Below are 16545 nucleotides of genomic sequence, written 5' to 3'. Positions count from 1 at the left end.
AAAAAACAAACAGAGGAAGAATTACCACACCACATACCTGGAGGTCCATGTAGCCTAGAGTTGACAGCAACCCCGCGAGAAACCCGAGTATGAGGGCGCCCCAGGGTTGCAGCATGAGGTCCGCCACCGCACCCACTGCCACGCCCCCGGCCAGTGTGGCATTCTGCACGTGGACCATCTCCCATTTGTTCCTCCTGATGGTGAAATATGAGGGACGTGGTTGAAGTATGAGGCGAGTCTGTAAAGTATGAGGAACGTGGGTGAAGGATGAGGCGAGTGGGTGAAGGATGAGGCGAGGGGGTGAAGGATGAGGCGAGTCTGTGAAGTATGAGGAACGTGGGTGAAGGATGAGGCGAGTCTGTGAAGTATGAGGAACGTGGGTGAAGGATGAGGCGAGTGGGTGAAGTATGAGGCGAGGGGGTGAAGGATGAGGCGAGTCTGTGAAGTATGAGGAACGTGGGTGAAGGATGAGGCGAGTCTGTGAAGTATGAGGAACGTGGGTGAAGGATGAGGCGAGTGGGTGAAGTATGAGGCGAGGGGTGAAGGATGAGGCGAGTCTGTGAAGGATGAGGCGAGTCTGTGAAGTATGAGGAACGTGGGTGAAGGATGAGGCGAGTCTGTGAAGTATGAGGAACGTGGGTGAAGGATTGGGCGAGTGGGTGAAATGTGATGCATGTTGCCATAGTGTGATGTATATGAGTAATATGTTGTTCGAGAATGAGGTTTGGGAAGAATGAGGTTTGTAGATGTAGTAAGATGGATGTGAATGAGGTATGGGGGATTGGGGTGAAATATGAGGTATGTGGTTGAAGTATGTGGTATGGCATTGTTATCATTACTATCATTATCCTCATTACTGTCATTATCACTATTATCATTATTATTGCTAATATCATTATTATCATTATTATTGTTAAAATCAAATACAAGCGAAGAAAATGACAGTCATGAAGATGGAATTGATAACAACGAAAACATTGCAACTGACGATAACAATCATGATAAGAATAACAATAAAACCATTTCTTCTTCATCTGTCTGTAAAAAAAAAAAATCATGAAAAATATATATATACCTTTTCATTTTCCAACATTTGAATAAACATGCAATCTCTTGTTAAACGTATTTTTTTTCTTTTTTGTCAAATGCTTTTATAGAATAACAATTTTAACAAATCAGTAATGGGTCAGGTTAGCGAGAGTGAATATGATATGATAAGAATGAGTGAGACACGCTTCTGGTAACAAATAAAATCAAATAAAATAGAATAAAAGATAAAGGTAAACATAAAATAAATAAATTAAAATAAAAAGATAAAGGTAAAAATAAAATAAATAAATAAAAATAAAAAGATAAAAAAGATAATAAGTGATAATAAAAAATCTATTTATAACATTTTTTATACTACTAGTCAACCCTTCCAAAAACATAATCTTCTTGGCGGAGGTAATAAAAGCAATAACTTTTTTTATGAAAATTGCTATCATCCGCATGAGAGAAACACCAATAATGATTATGATAATAGAGCAATAGCAGTAACAAAAAATGGTAGTTATTATCATTATTATCATTATCATCATTACTTTCACAAATATGGGTTTAGTTTTGTTGTTACGATGATTTTATTGTTATTATTATTATATCGTTATTAGTTTTACCATTTTCATTATCATAGTTATCATTATCATTACTATTACTACCATCATCATGTCATTATCATCATCTTCATTATCACTGTTTTATTTATCATCACTGTTAACACTTTCATTGTTGATATAATTATCATTGCTATTATTATTATTACTGTCATTATCATTATGATGTTTTTATTGCTCATCATTATTATCATTATTATTATCATAATTATTGTTGTTGTTTGTACTGTTATTATCATCGTTACTATTGTTATTATCGTTCTAATTATCATTACCATTATTACCATCATTATCATCATAATTATCATTATCACTACCATTACCATTACATTAACATTATTGTCATTACCATTCTTATTGTTGCCTTTGTCGTAAATACTTTTATCAGTATCAATACCATCAGCGGTAATACCAACATTATTATTATTATCATTATCACATTATCCATTCCTATCACTGACATCACCATTTACCATAGTCCCCGCTGAAATTCCCACTACCTATGTATACAGTACATATCAACAACATAGAAAACGGGAAAAACAACATTTATTCTGTAGGTTCCCCTGTGCTGCTAGATTTGCTAGATTTCCAAATTAATTCTAGAAATATTTCCCTTTGCAATCATGGATTTACATTTTTTTCTGTGATTTTTTGTTAGCGTGAATTTTCCAAATCCTCTTTACATAATGACCGATTAGTGATGTAATGAGATTAAATAGGCCTAGTAAACATCGAAGTGATATTTCTCTTTACCTGAATGATGCAGATATTCTCTCAGTAGAAATACACAGATTAACAGACAGGATGGAAGGTAAATAGATATATAAAGATGATGATGACGATGATAATGATGATGATAATGGTGATAATGACGATGATAATGATAATGATAGCAATAATGATGGTAATAGTAAGAAAACTAATGGCAATACAGTAATAACAATAATGATACTACTACTGATGATACTGATAATAATAATGATAATATTATCCTAATTATTTTTACTACAATTATTCTTAACAACAATGGTAATAATGATGAAATAATAATAATAGTAATAATAATGATAATGGTAATGATAATGACAGCATTCATTATAATGATAATAATGATAATGATAATAATAATCATAATAATGATGATAATGATAATAACAACAATAATGATGATAACTGCAATAGCAGCAGTAATGATAATAATAATAACGATAATGATAATCATATAGATGATTAAAATGAAAGTAGTTGTAGCAGTAATGACAATAATAATGATAATGATAATGATAATGATATGATGATAAGGATGACAATAATGATAATGATGACAATAATGATAATAATAATGATAATAATAATAATAATAATAATGATAATAAAAATAATAATAATAATAATGATAATAATGATAATAATAATAATGATGATGATGATGATGATGATAATGATGATAAAAATGATAATGGTAATAATAATGATAATGATGATGCTTATCAATTCGAAAGCAACGACTATATTCGGACGACAGGGAATTGCTAAAATAAATAAAGAGAATATGTCCAGTACATCATACAAAACATTTTGCATAGGATTTCAAGACTGATATTCGCTTGTTTTCGTGTTTATATAAACTTTATAAAAATGATTTCCTGGCTACGAATAACTCATGAGATGAGGATGAATCTGCCTGCGATTCTTTGATAAAGTCGTTTTAAGCCATGAATTTGAGAAAGAGGGAGAGAGAGGGAGAAGGGGGAGCGAGGGAGGGATGGAGAGATGGAGGAAGGGAGAAGGGATAGCGAGGGAGGGATGGAGAGATGGAGGGAGGGAGAAGGGATAGCGAGGGAGGGAGGGAGAGATGGAGAGAGGGAGAAGGGGTAGCGAGGGAGGGATGGAGAGATGGAGGAAGGGAGAAGGGATAGCGAGGGAGGGAGGGAGAGAGGGAGGGAGGGAGAAGGGGTAGCGAGGGAGGGATGGAGAGATGGAGGGAGGGAGAAGGGATAGCGAGGGAGGGATGGAGAGATGGAGGGAGGGAGAAGGGGTAGCGAGGGAGGGATGGAGAGATGGAGGGAGGGAGAAGGGATAGCGAGGGAGGGATGGAGAGATGGAGGGAGGGAGAAGGGGTAGCGAGGGAGGGATGGAGAGATGGAGGGAGGGAGAAGGGGTAGCGAGGGAGGGATGGAGAGATGGAGGGAGGGAGAAGGGATAGCGAGGGAGGGAGGGAGAGATGGAGGGAGGGAGAAGGGGTAGCGAGGGAGGGAGGGAGAGATGGAGGGAGGGAGAAGGGATAGCGAGGGAGGGATGGAGAGATGGAGGGAGGGAGAAGGGGTAGCGAGGGAGGGATGGAGAGATGGAGGGAGGGAGAAGGGGTAGCGAGGGAGGGATGGAGAGATGGAGGGAGGGAGAAGGGGTAGCGATGGAGAGGTGAAGGGAGGGAGAAGGTAGCGAAGGAAGGAGGGAGAGAGAAGGAGAAGAGGTAGCGAAGGAGGGAGGGAGAAAGAGAGAAAAGTGAGAGGGGGGAGAGAGAAAGGAAAAGAGAGAGGGGGGAGAGAGAGAAAGCAAGAGAGAGAGAGAGAGAGAGAGAGAAAGATAGAAAGACAGAAAGGGAGAGAAAGACAACGAACGAATCAATACATAAGTAAATCAACATTTTCATTTCTTTCTCGAATTTTCTTTGCTGAACATATCTGACCTTCCTCCTTTTTTTTATAACATTTCATCAAACTTTTCATGATCATTTCCGGTGCTTATACAATTCAAGGAAATATCTCTTCTCAATCAAATCAAAGGCAAAGACAGCATTCCATTTCTTCTATTCCAAGATAACTGACTGACGAATCTCTTTGTTGTTTATCTTTCTCCTTATTTTCTAATCTTTCTCTTTATTTTTTTTTTCTTTCTCTTAATTATTTTATCTTTCTCTTTATTTTTTCTTACCTTTCTCTTTGTTTTTTATCTTTCTCTTTATTTTTTATCTTTCTCTTTACTCTTTTATCTCTCTTTATTTTTTATCTTTCTATGTCATTATTGTATCTTTATCTTTATTTTTATCTTTATCTTTATTTTCATCTTTATCTTTATTTTTTATCTTTATCTTTTTTATCTTTATTTTTTATCTGTCTCTTTATTCTTTTTATCTTTCTCTTTATCTATTTCTCTATCTTTATTTTCTTATCATTATCTTTATTTTTTTTATCTTTCTCTTTATCTCATCTTTCTCTTTATCGTTTCGTGAATTGCCGTATCGCGTTTCTCAACCCCGATGAATATCCTGACAATTCAAAAGGTCCCGACAAAATCACCTGTGAATTTTATTAATGTCAATGATACTTATTAATATCAGTAATTATTAGAGATGCACTGAACTTAATTCCAAGTCGCGTTTGATGATAAGTTCGCGAATTCTTTTTCGCTTGTTATTTCGAGTAATGTCAAGGGTAATGGGGGGTACGTGTTTCTTGTTTTAAGTTTCCCGCCTTTTAAAGTTTCCCTCCCTTTAAAATTTCCCTCCTTTTTATATTTTCTCTCCCTTTAAAGGTTCCCTCCTTTTAAATTAATCTCTCCCTTATATATTTTGTCTCCCTTTAAAGTTTCCCTCCCTTAAAGGTTTCCCTCTCTTTAAAATTTCCCTCCTTTTTATATTTTCTCTCCCTTTTAAATTTTCTCTCCCTTTTATATTTTCTCTCCCTTTTATATTTTCTCTCCCTTTAAAGTTTCCCTCCCTTTAAAGGTCCCACCCCCTTAAAGATTTCCCTCCCTTTAAAATCTCCCAACCTTTAGAATTTCCCATCTTGAAAATTTCCCACCCGGACGAATAAACACGAAACCGCAGACCGAAATACGAAAAAAAGGGAGAGAAAGGGACAGGAAGAGCGAGAAACGCGTCCCCAGCCATCAGTTTAGGGGGGACTGAGCCAAGGCACGTGAGCCCGGTCGGACATTCACCATTTTCTCATTATCTGCTTTGAAATATATAGTCCATATTTTATGCCGGCGCCGCAGCCCTTGTTATTACCCCTGGGTGCGAGGGGAGGGGGGGGAGGGGGGGGCAGAAGGGAACGGGTCCGGGTGTTTGCTTGTGCCTTACTCATTTTGTCTTACTCATTTTGCCTTATTTTGCTTTACTCATTTTGCCTTATTTTGCTGTACTCATTTTGCCTTATTTTGCTTTACTCATTTTGCCTTATTTTGCTTTACTCATTTTGCCTTACTCATTACTTTACTCATTTTGCCTTACTCATTGCTTTACTCATTTCACCTTATTTTGCTTTACTCATTTTCCCTCACCCATTTTCCCTTACTCATTTTCCCTCACTCATTTCCCCTCACTCCTTTCCCCTATTCATTTTCCCTCACTCATTTTCCCTCACTCATTTTCCCTCACTCATTTTCCCTCACTCATTTTTCCAAGCAGAGGTGACGAAGGCCGCGACCACAGCTGCGGCGAGAGCAAGGTAAGTGTTGATGACCGCTCTTCCAGCTCCTCTCTCTGTCCCTAACACGGCGTTGAAGGAAGGCCAGAACACCCACAGGAAGGTTGTCCCTGCGAAGAACAATGATAAGTGGTCATGTGTTATTGGCACACTTTTTTTCAATATGAGGTCGTTTGATTCTTTTCTTTTTCTTTTTTTTTCTTTTTTTTTTGCAATATGAGGTCGTTTGATTCATGTTTTTTTTTTTTTTTTTTTTTTGCAATATGAGGTTTGATTCATGTTTTTTATGTTTTTTTTCTTTTTTTTTCTTTTTTTTGTAATATGAGGTCGTTTGATTCATATTTTTGCACTACGTTTTTCATGGGCAATCGTACATTTTTGCTCCTTTTGAATTATGTATTCTCATAATTTCATAATATGCGGTTCTTTTGTTCGCTTCTGTTTTGATGTGTTCTTCACGTTCTGATATTAGGATTTGATTTTTTTCCATCACATATCGTAGTTTCTCTCTCTCCATCGTTTTAAAGTGTGGTTCGTGCATTGTAATATGATATCTCTTTAACATTCTTTCTCTGATAACCAGTCTTTTTTTCATATATCTATTAACAATGTTTTTTTTTAATCAGATACAATTGAAATAACGGACCGAAATGCCGATAACAAAGAGGCTGCAATGAGTGTGGAAAGTCAATACAAGCGAAATGACAAACAGAAAGTATGTTTTGTGAGCAATAATTATCTAGTTCCCTCGCGCTGAGTTTTACACATTGACATTCTGTTACACTGAAAACTGTCCGCCACTCACGAGGGAATTGGAGGGCGCAGAACCAGGAACTATCAAAGGGCATTGTTTACTCGTGGAAATTCAATACGGAGACCATTAGTATTCATGAACGGAGGCCGAATGCATTTACGTCAAAACGGGGGAATTCGAAAAAAAAGGATGCCACTCTAATTTCGAATTCGATACCATGATGTTTGTTTATTTTATGGCATGTATTTGCAAGAAAAAAAATGAATGAAAATTTGTATTCTTAAATAGGTACTTTGGGGGAAATGATGATAAAAAACGTAAGGGACAATGCCATATAAGCATTTGATTGACACCGCTAAAAGGGTCAAGTCTTATTAATTAACTTTTAATTTAGTCTTTTAATAATTGTCTTTCCACAAATTAAGTCTTTCCACAAAGTCCTCACACTCACCGACCATCGAGAAGATGTCTGAGTAGTAGGTCGAGGCCTCGAGGTCGTGGTCCATGGGAGACACGCGCCGGGAGAGGGCCCTCGACATGGCCAGCCCGAAGTAGGCCCCGAAGACGTGCACGAGAATCGACCCTTCGGAGGAAACATTGGTCAGGGCTGGCGCTCGGGGCTCGCGTCGCCTCGGCGGGGGAGGGGGCTCTCGGGGGTGCGTGCGTGTATGTGAGTGCGTGTATATAAACAGATAAATCAATATACGCACACACACACGTGTGTATGTGTGTGGGTTTTATATATATATATATATATATATATATATATATATATATATATATATATATATATATACATACATATATATATATATATATATATATATATATATAAGCATATATATATGTATATATACATGTGAACATCTATATCTATATCAGAAAAATACGAGACAAAAAAAAGAACGAGTAACCAACAGATAAAAAAAGAGAAACCCAAACGAAAAAAAAAAAAAAAGAAAAGAAAAAGAAAGAGAGACACACAAACGGAAAACCCCTCCCCTCCCCTCCTCTCCTCGAAGTTTCAAAAAAAAAAAAAAAACGTACCTCCCAGATCGACGACTCCGAGGACCTCGACCCCGACGTACTTATTGACGACCCACGCCGGGACCTCGAGGAGCACCGCGAGGACCAGCTGCGTGGCCGACACCTTCCCGAGGACGGCGCCGAAGGAGATGAGGACGGTGGCGCACGCGAACTCCGCCTCCATCAGGCTGTGGTGGGATGGGGGGGGGGGGGCAGACGGGGAGGGAAGGAAGGGTGGGAGGAAGGAAAAGGGGAAGGGGGAAGAAATAGGGAGAAGGCAGGGAAGGAAAGGGAGGAAAGGAGGGAGGGGGAAGTGAGGGAAGGAGGAAGGGGAAGGGGGAAGTAATAGGGAGAGGGCAGGGAAGGAAAGGAGGGATGGGGAAGGGAAGGTGGGAGAAAGGGGAAGGGGGTAGAAATAGGGAGAGGGCAGGAAAGGAAAGGAGGGATGGGGAAGGGAGGGAAGGAGGGAAAGATGGGAGGAAGGAAGGGGAAGGAAGGAAAGATGGGAGGAAGGAAGGGAAAGGGGGGGGAATAGGGAGAGGGCAGGGAAGGGAAGGGGAAGGGGGAAAAATAAGGAGAGGGAAGGAAAGGGAGGAAAGGAGGGAGGGGGAAGGGAGGGAAGGAGGGAAAGATGGGAGGAAGGAAGGGGAAGGAAGGAAAGATGGGAGGAAGGAAGGGAAGGGGGGGGGAAATAGGGAGAGGGCAGGGAAGGGAAGGGGAAGGGGGGGAAATAAGGAGAGGGAAGGAAAGGGAGGAAAGGAGAGAGGGGTGAAAAGACAGGGAGAGAGGAGGGAATGGAAGGGAGGAAAGAGGAAGGGCGAAAGGGGAGGGATGGGTGGGAGAAGGGGGAAGGGCGAAAAGATAATGAGAGGGGAGGGAAGGGAGGAAGAAAAGTGGAAATCAAAAAGGGAGGGAGAGGGGAAGGGGAAGGGGAAGGGTGAAGAGATAGGGAGAGGGGAGAGAAAGGGAGGAAGGAAGGGCGAAAAGGGAAGAAAGGACGGGAGGAAGAGGGGAAGGAGGAAGGACGAGCGAAAAGGGAAGGTAGGAGGGAGTTGAGGGCGGGAGAAGAGGGGGAAGGGGAGGGAGGAAGGAGGATAGGAAGGGCGAACAGGGAGGGAGGGACGAGTGGAAAGCAGAGGGTAAGTCTACACAATCTAAACTCTTACATTACTTTCTAACTTCTCCTAAAAGGCTGTAACCTAAATTCTTGCCTTTTTTTCTAAATTTTCTAAGGTTGTACCTAAGTGTATACTTTACGTTATATACATTTTTTCTTTGTTGTTTTGTCCTCTTTTCTCTCTCATTCTATCGCACTTCTTTCATTAATTCATTATGTCTTATTAAAATATCGTCTCATTAACTTAACATTATTGCCATTAACTTAACTTATCATTGTCTTATTAACTTATTATTACGTCTTATCAACAACATTATCGTCTTACCAACTTCACTTGAGTCTTGATAAGTATTTAACTCTATCATTAACTTTTTAAGAATTCAAAGTAATTCACTGTTAATCGTTGTTAAACTTGTATTCCCCCAATATAAGGCACAATAATCTGCTGCCCCTTTGTCGAATATATTGATATCTATACGACACACGTATAACAATTCATCTATCAATTTCGTAACATTTTAATGTTAATATCTAAATTTGTCTAAATATCTCCTCTTTAAAATACACATATTCAAATATGCATATACATACACGTCTACATATTTATACTTTATATTACACTGCTACCGTCCCCCCACGTATTCTCCTATGCAAGGGAACACCCCAGACATTGCCAGCATCACCTGTTGCTCACTCACGTTAAAATATTGAGCTTGATATAGCCTCCCCTGGACCTGGCTATGCCGTCGACGAGTATGGCCACCTGGAGTGTTAGGGAGGACAGCAGGAGGTTCAGGCTGACGGCGGAGAATCCATATCTCTTCAGGAAGGTCATGAGGAAACCAAAACCGATGATGATCATGACGTGAATGTCTTGGAACACTGTGAAAGGGGGGGAAATCGGTCTTAAAATATTGGGATGAGATTTGCGATAGGAAATGTATCTTGAAACTTTTAGGGGGAAAATCGGTCTTAAAATATTGGGATGAGGTGATTTGTGATAGGAAATATATCTTGAAGCTTTTAGAGGGGAGAATCGGTCTTAAAATATTAGGAGGAGGAGATTTGTGATAAGATATATATCTTGAAACTTTTAGAGGGGAAAATCGGTCTTAAAATATTGGGAGGAGAAGATCTTTTTCAAAACACTGGGAGGGGGAAATCGGACTTGAATCTACTTTTGGAGAAATTGGGAGGAAAAAAATCTGTCTTCTAACAATGTGAGAGAAATTCGTCTTTAAAATAACTTCAAGCATCGTTTCGAAGCATTTGGAGAAAATCTTTAAAAATAATTTTAGACATTCATATATCTCCACCTATAACTAACTACCTGCCTGCCAATTTACTTATCTATCCGACCATCTGTCTATTTGTCTATCTTCAGACACTAGGAGGGGGGAAAATATCTTAAAACACTGTGAGGACGAAATATCCTGAAACACCAAGAGCAGAAAATATCTTGGGATACTGAAAGGAGGAAATCCATATATTTCGAAAGAATAAAGACATAATGCCAATTGAAAGTACCATTTCATGCGCCTGTGTACTACTTATGATTAAAATGATGTTTCCAGTCTGGGAATTTGTAAAATATTGTGATCTGTTTATACGAAGGGAAAAAATATAAAAAGTATTTACTTTATTGTAGCTTGATCAGGTCTATAATGCAAGACAAAAGACCGATTGATTTTCGTTTCTCTTCGTTTTTTCTCCATTTTGCAAACGGATTCTAAAAGCCTTATATCTAAATAAGAGAAAAAAAACAGAAAGTTCATCGTTCGGTATAAAAAAAAAATAAAATATATGTTAGAATATGTTTTGATAATGGAGCACATGTTTTCTAATATGTAAGGAAACACACGTGAATTAGATATCAGCAAATTTCTTGTTTAGATGTATCTAAAACGTGTCCGGTTAAACGTAAACATCTGTCTTAATAAGCAATGTATTCTTTTTTTAACTACAGTCAACAAAAAGAGCAGAGAAAAAAAGAATATAGAGTAATTATTTTTGAGAAGCGAACATATACACCAGTAAACCAGAAAATCCTCCTGTTTACAAATTGCACGTTTTTTGCAATTAATACCGGATCGGCTTCCGCTTAATACTTAATACCTACTTACTTGTTTTTCTCGTTTCTTTTTTTGGTTTCTCGTTTTCTTTTCTCTCTCTCTATCTATCTATCTATATATCTATCTATCTCTATCTTTTCTTGGTTTCTCGTTTTCTCTTCTCTTCTCTCTCTCTCTCTCTCTCTCTCTCTCTCTCTCTCTCTCTCTCTCTCTCTCTCTCTCTCTCTCTCTCTCTCTCTCTCTCTCTCTCTCTCTCTTCTTGGTTTCTCGTTTTCTCTTTTCTCTCTCTCTCTCTCAATCTTTCATTCTCTCTCTCTCTCTCTCTCTCTCTCTCTGTTTCTCTCTCTCTCTCTCTCTCTCTCTCTCTCTCTCTCTCTCTCTCTCTCTCTCTCTTTCTTTATCTCTCTCTCTCCTTCTTTTCTTGGTTTCTCGTTTTCTCTTCTCTCTCTCTCTATCTCTCTCTCTATCTCTCTCCCTCCCTCTCTCTCTATCTATCTATCTATCTATCTATCTCTTTTCTTGGTTTCTCATCTTCTATTCTCTCTCTCCCTCTCTCTCTTCTTGGTTTCTCGTTTTCTCTTCTCTCTCTCTGCCAATCATTCATTCTCTCTCTCTAGTGTTACAGCGTGTATCCGCCGACTCTACTTTCTGTAAGACTTTATGTATGTCAGTGATAAGCATGTTGTGATTCTGGACCCAGTAACATGGTTGTTTGTTTGTTTGTTTTCTGTCTCTTTTTCATTTCCAGCGATGGATTGCGTGTCTCTGTCGCCTTGTATGTTTGTTCTTTTTGTGTATTTATTTGTTTGTTTTCAAAAGTCCATCCAGCATTCCTGTTTTTTTTTTTCATTTCTTCTAATTTCTCGATTATACAAAAGAAAGAAATATATCCACAAAACTCCCATCCCTTCGCAAAAAAAAAAAAAAAAATCATACAAAAAAAAATAGAAAAAAAGAAATCTCAACACCCACTAGGATAGAAGTGATTCAAATCGGGCGTGCTGTGTCCGTAGACTCTTGTGCTGTTCCATATGTAGCCATCGTAGAGGGAGTCGTAGCGGACGAAGCCCATGAACATGAGGATGAGCGCCAACTGAAGGAAGACTGTGTACACCGCGAACCATCCTATCTTCCTGACGATGTCCAGCTTCATCCTGCAGGGAAATGAATGTCATTGATTGTTGTTTCACTTTAAGGTTACTTTTGATAGTATTAGTGTATATAAACAAGCCGTATGTGTATATATATATATATATATATATATATATATATATATATATATATATATATATATATATATATACATATATATATACATATATATATAATATATATGATATATATATATATATATATATATATATATATATATATATATATATATATATGTATGTATGTATATGTGTGAACACAAGCACAAACACAGTAACGTGTACACGAAATAAAACTAGCCACAATGAAAATTGAAAATAATCGTAACGTTTCGAACTCTTCAAGAGTTCCTCTTCCGTCATAACCGATATTGAAAGAAGTTTAATTTTGACGTTTATATAGCGGTAGAGAGAGAGAATGAATAAGATCTGAATCAGGTCTCAGGGGGAGGGTCAAGGTCGAAGAGTTTGGGGAAGGCTTTCTTAACTATTGATAAGATCATCCAACCCAATTGGCCAGAACTCAGGTTAGAATTAGGCAATTTTCTAATGAGAAGGGCTTCAGTTATTTTTCTCTCGTACGAATTTGACGATCTAAGAATGAATTTAGCGTCTTTCTAATTTAACTGATGCCCTTCGTCACGTAAATTAATAAAACAAGCATTTGATTCTCTGCCGTATCTGGCATCTCGTCTATGCTCATTAATTATCTTTTCAAAAGTTCTGCCGGTTTCTATGTAAAATTTCGGGCAGACCTTACAAGGAATCGTGTAAATACCTGGAGACATATAAAGAGCACCGCTAGTTATATTATGCCTAATCACGCAACGTGTTCAGGTAAGTAAAAACAATGTCAATGCCAGCTCCTTTAAACATACGGCGTTTTTCATCTAGGGACGGGGTTGTGCGGCATAATTAAGAGGTTATTGGCACTGTCCTGTTGCATGTTACGGGAATGATTATAAAATTTCAATTTCGCAGATGAATGAGCCTGATTTAAGAAAAACGAGGATATCCTAATTTCGAAAATGTCTCAGAAATAACATCAAGCTCACGATCGATACATTCGTTTTGCAAATCTTATGCAAATCTCAGGAACATTGACGAGACAACTGATTTTTTAATATACAACGGGTGATTCGAGTAAAAAAATCAAGATATTTAGCGGTGCGGGTGGGTTTATGATTTTAAAAAATCTAAGCGAGCCATTTACACTGGATAAAAGAACGTCGAGAATAGGTAATTTGACTGATTTCCCATTCTACTTAAAGTTAAAGTACGAGCGAGGTTATTGTCTATTGAAAAAAATCCCCGAAGTTTGCCACATAGAAAAAAATGTCATCAACATAGCGAAACCAAATCGTGCCAGGCGGGAGAACCTACGGAAGTAATTCAGATTCAAACATTTCCATATAAAATTTATCCAAGATGCCTAAACATTCATCCATTTCGGTTTTGTCTGAAGAGGAACTCGTGAAGAGTTCGAAACGTTACGGTTATTTTCAATTCTCATTGTGGCTATTTTCATTTTCATTTTTGTGTACACGTTACTGTGTTTGTGCTTGTGTTCATATATATATATATATATATATATATATATATATATATATATATATATATATATATATATATATATATATATATATATATATATATGTGTGTGTGTGTGTGTGTGTGTGTGTGTGTGTGTGTGTGTGTGTGTGTGTGTGTGTGTGTGTGAGTGTGTGTGTGTGTGTTTGTGTAAATAAATAAGTATATATATATATATATATATATATATATATATATATATATATATATATATATATATATATATATGTGTGTGTGTGTGTGTGTGTGTGTGTATGTATTTGTGTTTGAGTGTGTGTGTGTTTACGAAACAAGCCGAATGCGCGAGTCCGTGCGTGAAGCGAGCCTTTCAAATTCTCCCTAACTGAGAAGTTATTATCGACTTACCAAGAATAATCCCATTACTTTCACGCACACAAGCCCATGAAAGCCAGCCGTCCTGTAATGCCAGTTGCTCCATGGTGTAAAAAGAGAGAGAGAGAGAGAGAGAGAGAGAGAGAGAGAGAGAGAGAGAGAGAGAGAGAGAGAGAGAGAGAGAGAGAGTGAGTGAGTGAGAGAGAGAGAGGGGGGGGGGGAGAGAAGAGAGAGAGAGAGAGAGAGAGAGAGAAGAAGAGAGAGGGGGGGAAGAGAGAGAGAGAGAGAGAGAGAGAGAGAGGAGAGAGAGAGAGAGAGAGAGAGAGAGAGAGAGAGAGAGAGAGAGAGAGAGAGAGAGAGAGAGAGAGAGAGAGAAAGTATATGAAATGGATTAACACATAAAGCTTAGCGCTCCATTTGGGGGGAAAATCTCGATTCAAGAACCGTCTAATATATAATCAAGAATTTGCAAGATTGCTATGGGTGTGTGTTCCTGTGTATGTGTTTGTGTACGCGTTTGTGTATGTCTATATATGCTTTGTGTATGTGCGTATATATGTATTTGTGAGTGTATATATCTATGAGTGCCTTTAAGTGATATGTATAAATGTGAGCATATATATATTCTAAAGTATATATGTGTTTATATGAAATAGAGTTAACACGATTCCCCCAACATATATAATATATGCATTTCCACAATCATCGTCCCTATTTTTCTCTTCTTAACATTGGTATTGCCAGTGTTTTTACTATTACCTATAAATCTACCTTGTCATTTCTATAATCATCATGATAGGGAGCATAATTCCATATGTCACCCTGATAATGGCCTATAGAAAAATAGTCAATTATATCATAAATATAGGGAATCACATCCAGGAAATTACATATATAGTTTCAGCCAATTTCATTTATAAACAATATATGGGTGACGATCATTGAAAAAATACTGTATTTTTGTGCGTATACAACTGTTGTTATTAGCTAATGTGTCATATTGCATTTTATTTGTTCGTATTAATAACAAGACTATCATATTGTTTTGTGAATATGTGAAAAATATCATATTGTTTTGTGAATATGTGAAAAAGACTACCATATTGTTTTGTGAATATGTGAAAAAGGCTATCATATTGTTTTGTGAATATGTGAAAATGTTCATTAGCGAACTAAATTTAGTTCAGTCCTTATTTACAACCTGAAAAAATATACAGGAATACTAAAACATTATGAAGAGGCACAAAAATACTAAAATATAAAACAAGCCTATTTTTTCAATACACGAAGGAATATCTGGAATAGTACACCGTGCATCACAGTAGTTTGTCTGGAAGATCGATTCGCATGGGACCTTGGACCGCAACGCCTCAGTCAGTCAATTGAAATCAATATGAGAGGTACTATGAGACCTGTCTTCACACTACATGCGTCATGAAAGTACTATAAGGTTGTTAATAGTCACAAGCGAGGTTATTGAATCTATTGAAGAAAATCACCGAAATCAGAACGGTTCATTTGTCACATAGAAATAATGTCAACATAGCGAAACCTAAACGAGTCAGGCGGGAGAACTGACATAAGTAGTTCAGATTTAGACATTTCCATATAAACTTTATCCAAGATGCCTAAACAATGTACAGGGACATATCTGCGCAAAAAAATACAGAATTTACGAAAAGGAAGTTGTATATACCAGCGCATGGCATGGGTAGCATTACTGTCACCTTTTCCAGCATGAGTTTCCAAGAACACTTTGAGAAACTATTCTTGTTAGCTCACCTGGCGTAATACAGGCCTAGTCCAGAACTTCCCTGCTTCCCTCGTTTTGGGAAATATAATCCTTTTTTTTACCACAGATAATCCACCTCATTTATTTTCTCTTTCATCTCGCATTGTATTATCTCCTCACAGATTTCCAGAACGAATTAAAAAGAAAAAAGAAAACAAGGACTTATTAACGAGATGCTTCAAATTGGACGCTGTCTCATATGTTCATGATTTCCCACTGCACATTCATATTAGGACCCTCCCTTCCTGGAATATATTACCCGTCGGGAACTATGCATCCGACGCCTTTAAATTGAGCTACAGTGTCGGTTCGCTTTCCTAATCAAGAACCTGAATATGGAATTTCCTCCGAATTCTAGGTATTAGCTCATGTTTATTTCACTTTCGTTCAACTCTTATATATACAATTGTACTGAACACCCAAGGTTCTCATTAAGAAAAAAATAAATTAAGTGGTCTCCAGTTTGTGCTGTCATAGAAAATAAAACATCATGATTACTATTTCATTTTCTTGGTCTACAGAATCAAGATTATCAATATGACTATTTGTCATGAGGTCCAGATTATGAAGATATATTGATTGCTATGACTATATCTATCATGAAGTCCAAATGATTTTTGTA

General features: G+C 37.6%; 1 protein-coding gene across 1 annotated transcript in view; it reads right to left on the bottom strand.

Annotated features, from left to right (window-relative positions):
- LOC113808523 (ammonium transporter Rh type B-like) overlaps positions 1–16151 on the bottom strand; it is a 28394-nt gene extending 12243 nt beyond the window's left edge. Inside the window, exons 1-10 of the mRNA XM_070125209.1 lie at positions 16141–16151; positions 15674–15782; positions 15330–15332; positions 14903–14964; positions 12030–12211; positions 9684–9867; positions 7890–8056; positions 7294–7425; positions 6054–6198; positions 38–194 (exon numbers count right to left, since the gene is read on the bottom strand). Of these exons, the coding sequence (XP_069981310.1) occupies positions 38–194; positions 6054–6198; positions 7294–7425; positions 7890–8056; positions 9684–9867; positions 12030–12211; positions 14903–14964; positions 15330–15332; positions 15674–15782; positions 16141–16151 (1152 nt within the window). The remainder of the gene's footprint in view (positions 1–37; positions 195–6053; positions 6199–7293; positions 7426–7889; positions 8057–9683; positions 9868–12029; positions 12212–14902; positions 14965–15329; positions 15333–15673; positions 15783–16140) is intronic.
- Between the last annotated feature and the right edge of the window lie 394 nt (positions 16152–16545).

The sequence above is a fragment of the Penaeus vannamei genome, chromosome 1, assembly GCF_042767895.1.
Source record: "Penaeus vannamei isolate JL-2024 chromosome 1, ASM4276789v1, whole genome shotgun sequence".
Taxonomy (NCBI): Eukaryota; Metazoa; Arthropoda; class Malacostraca; order Decapoda; family Penaeidae; genus Penaeus; species Penaeus vannamei.
The sequence above is the reverse complement of the archived record's forward strand: the minus strand, read 5'-3'. Positions and strand labels throughout refer to the sequence as shown.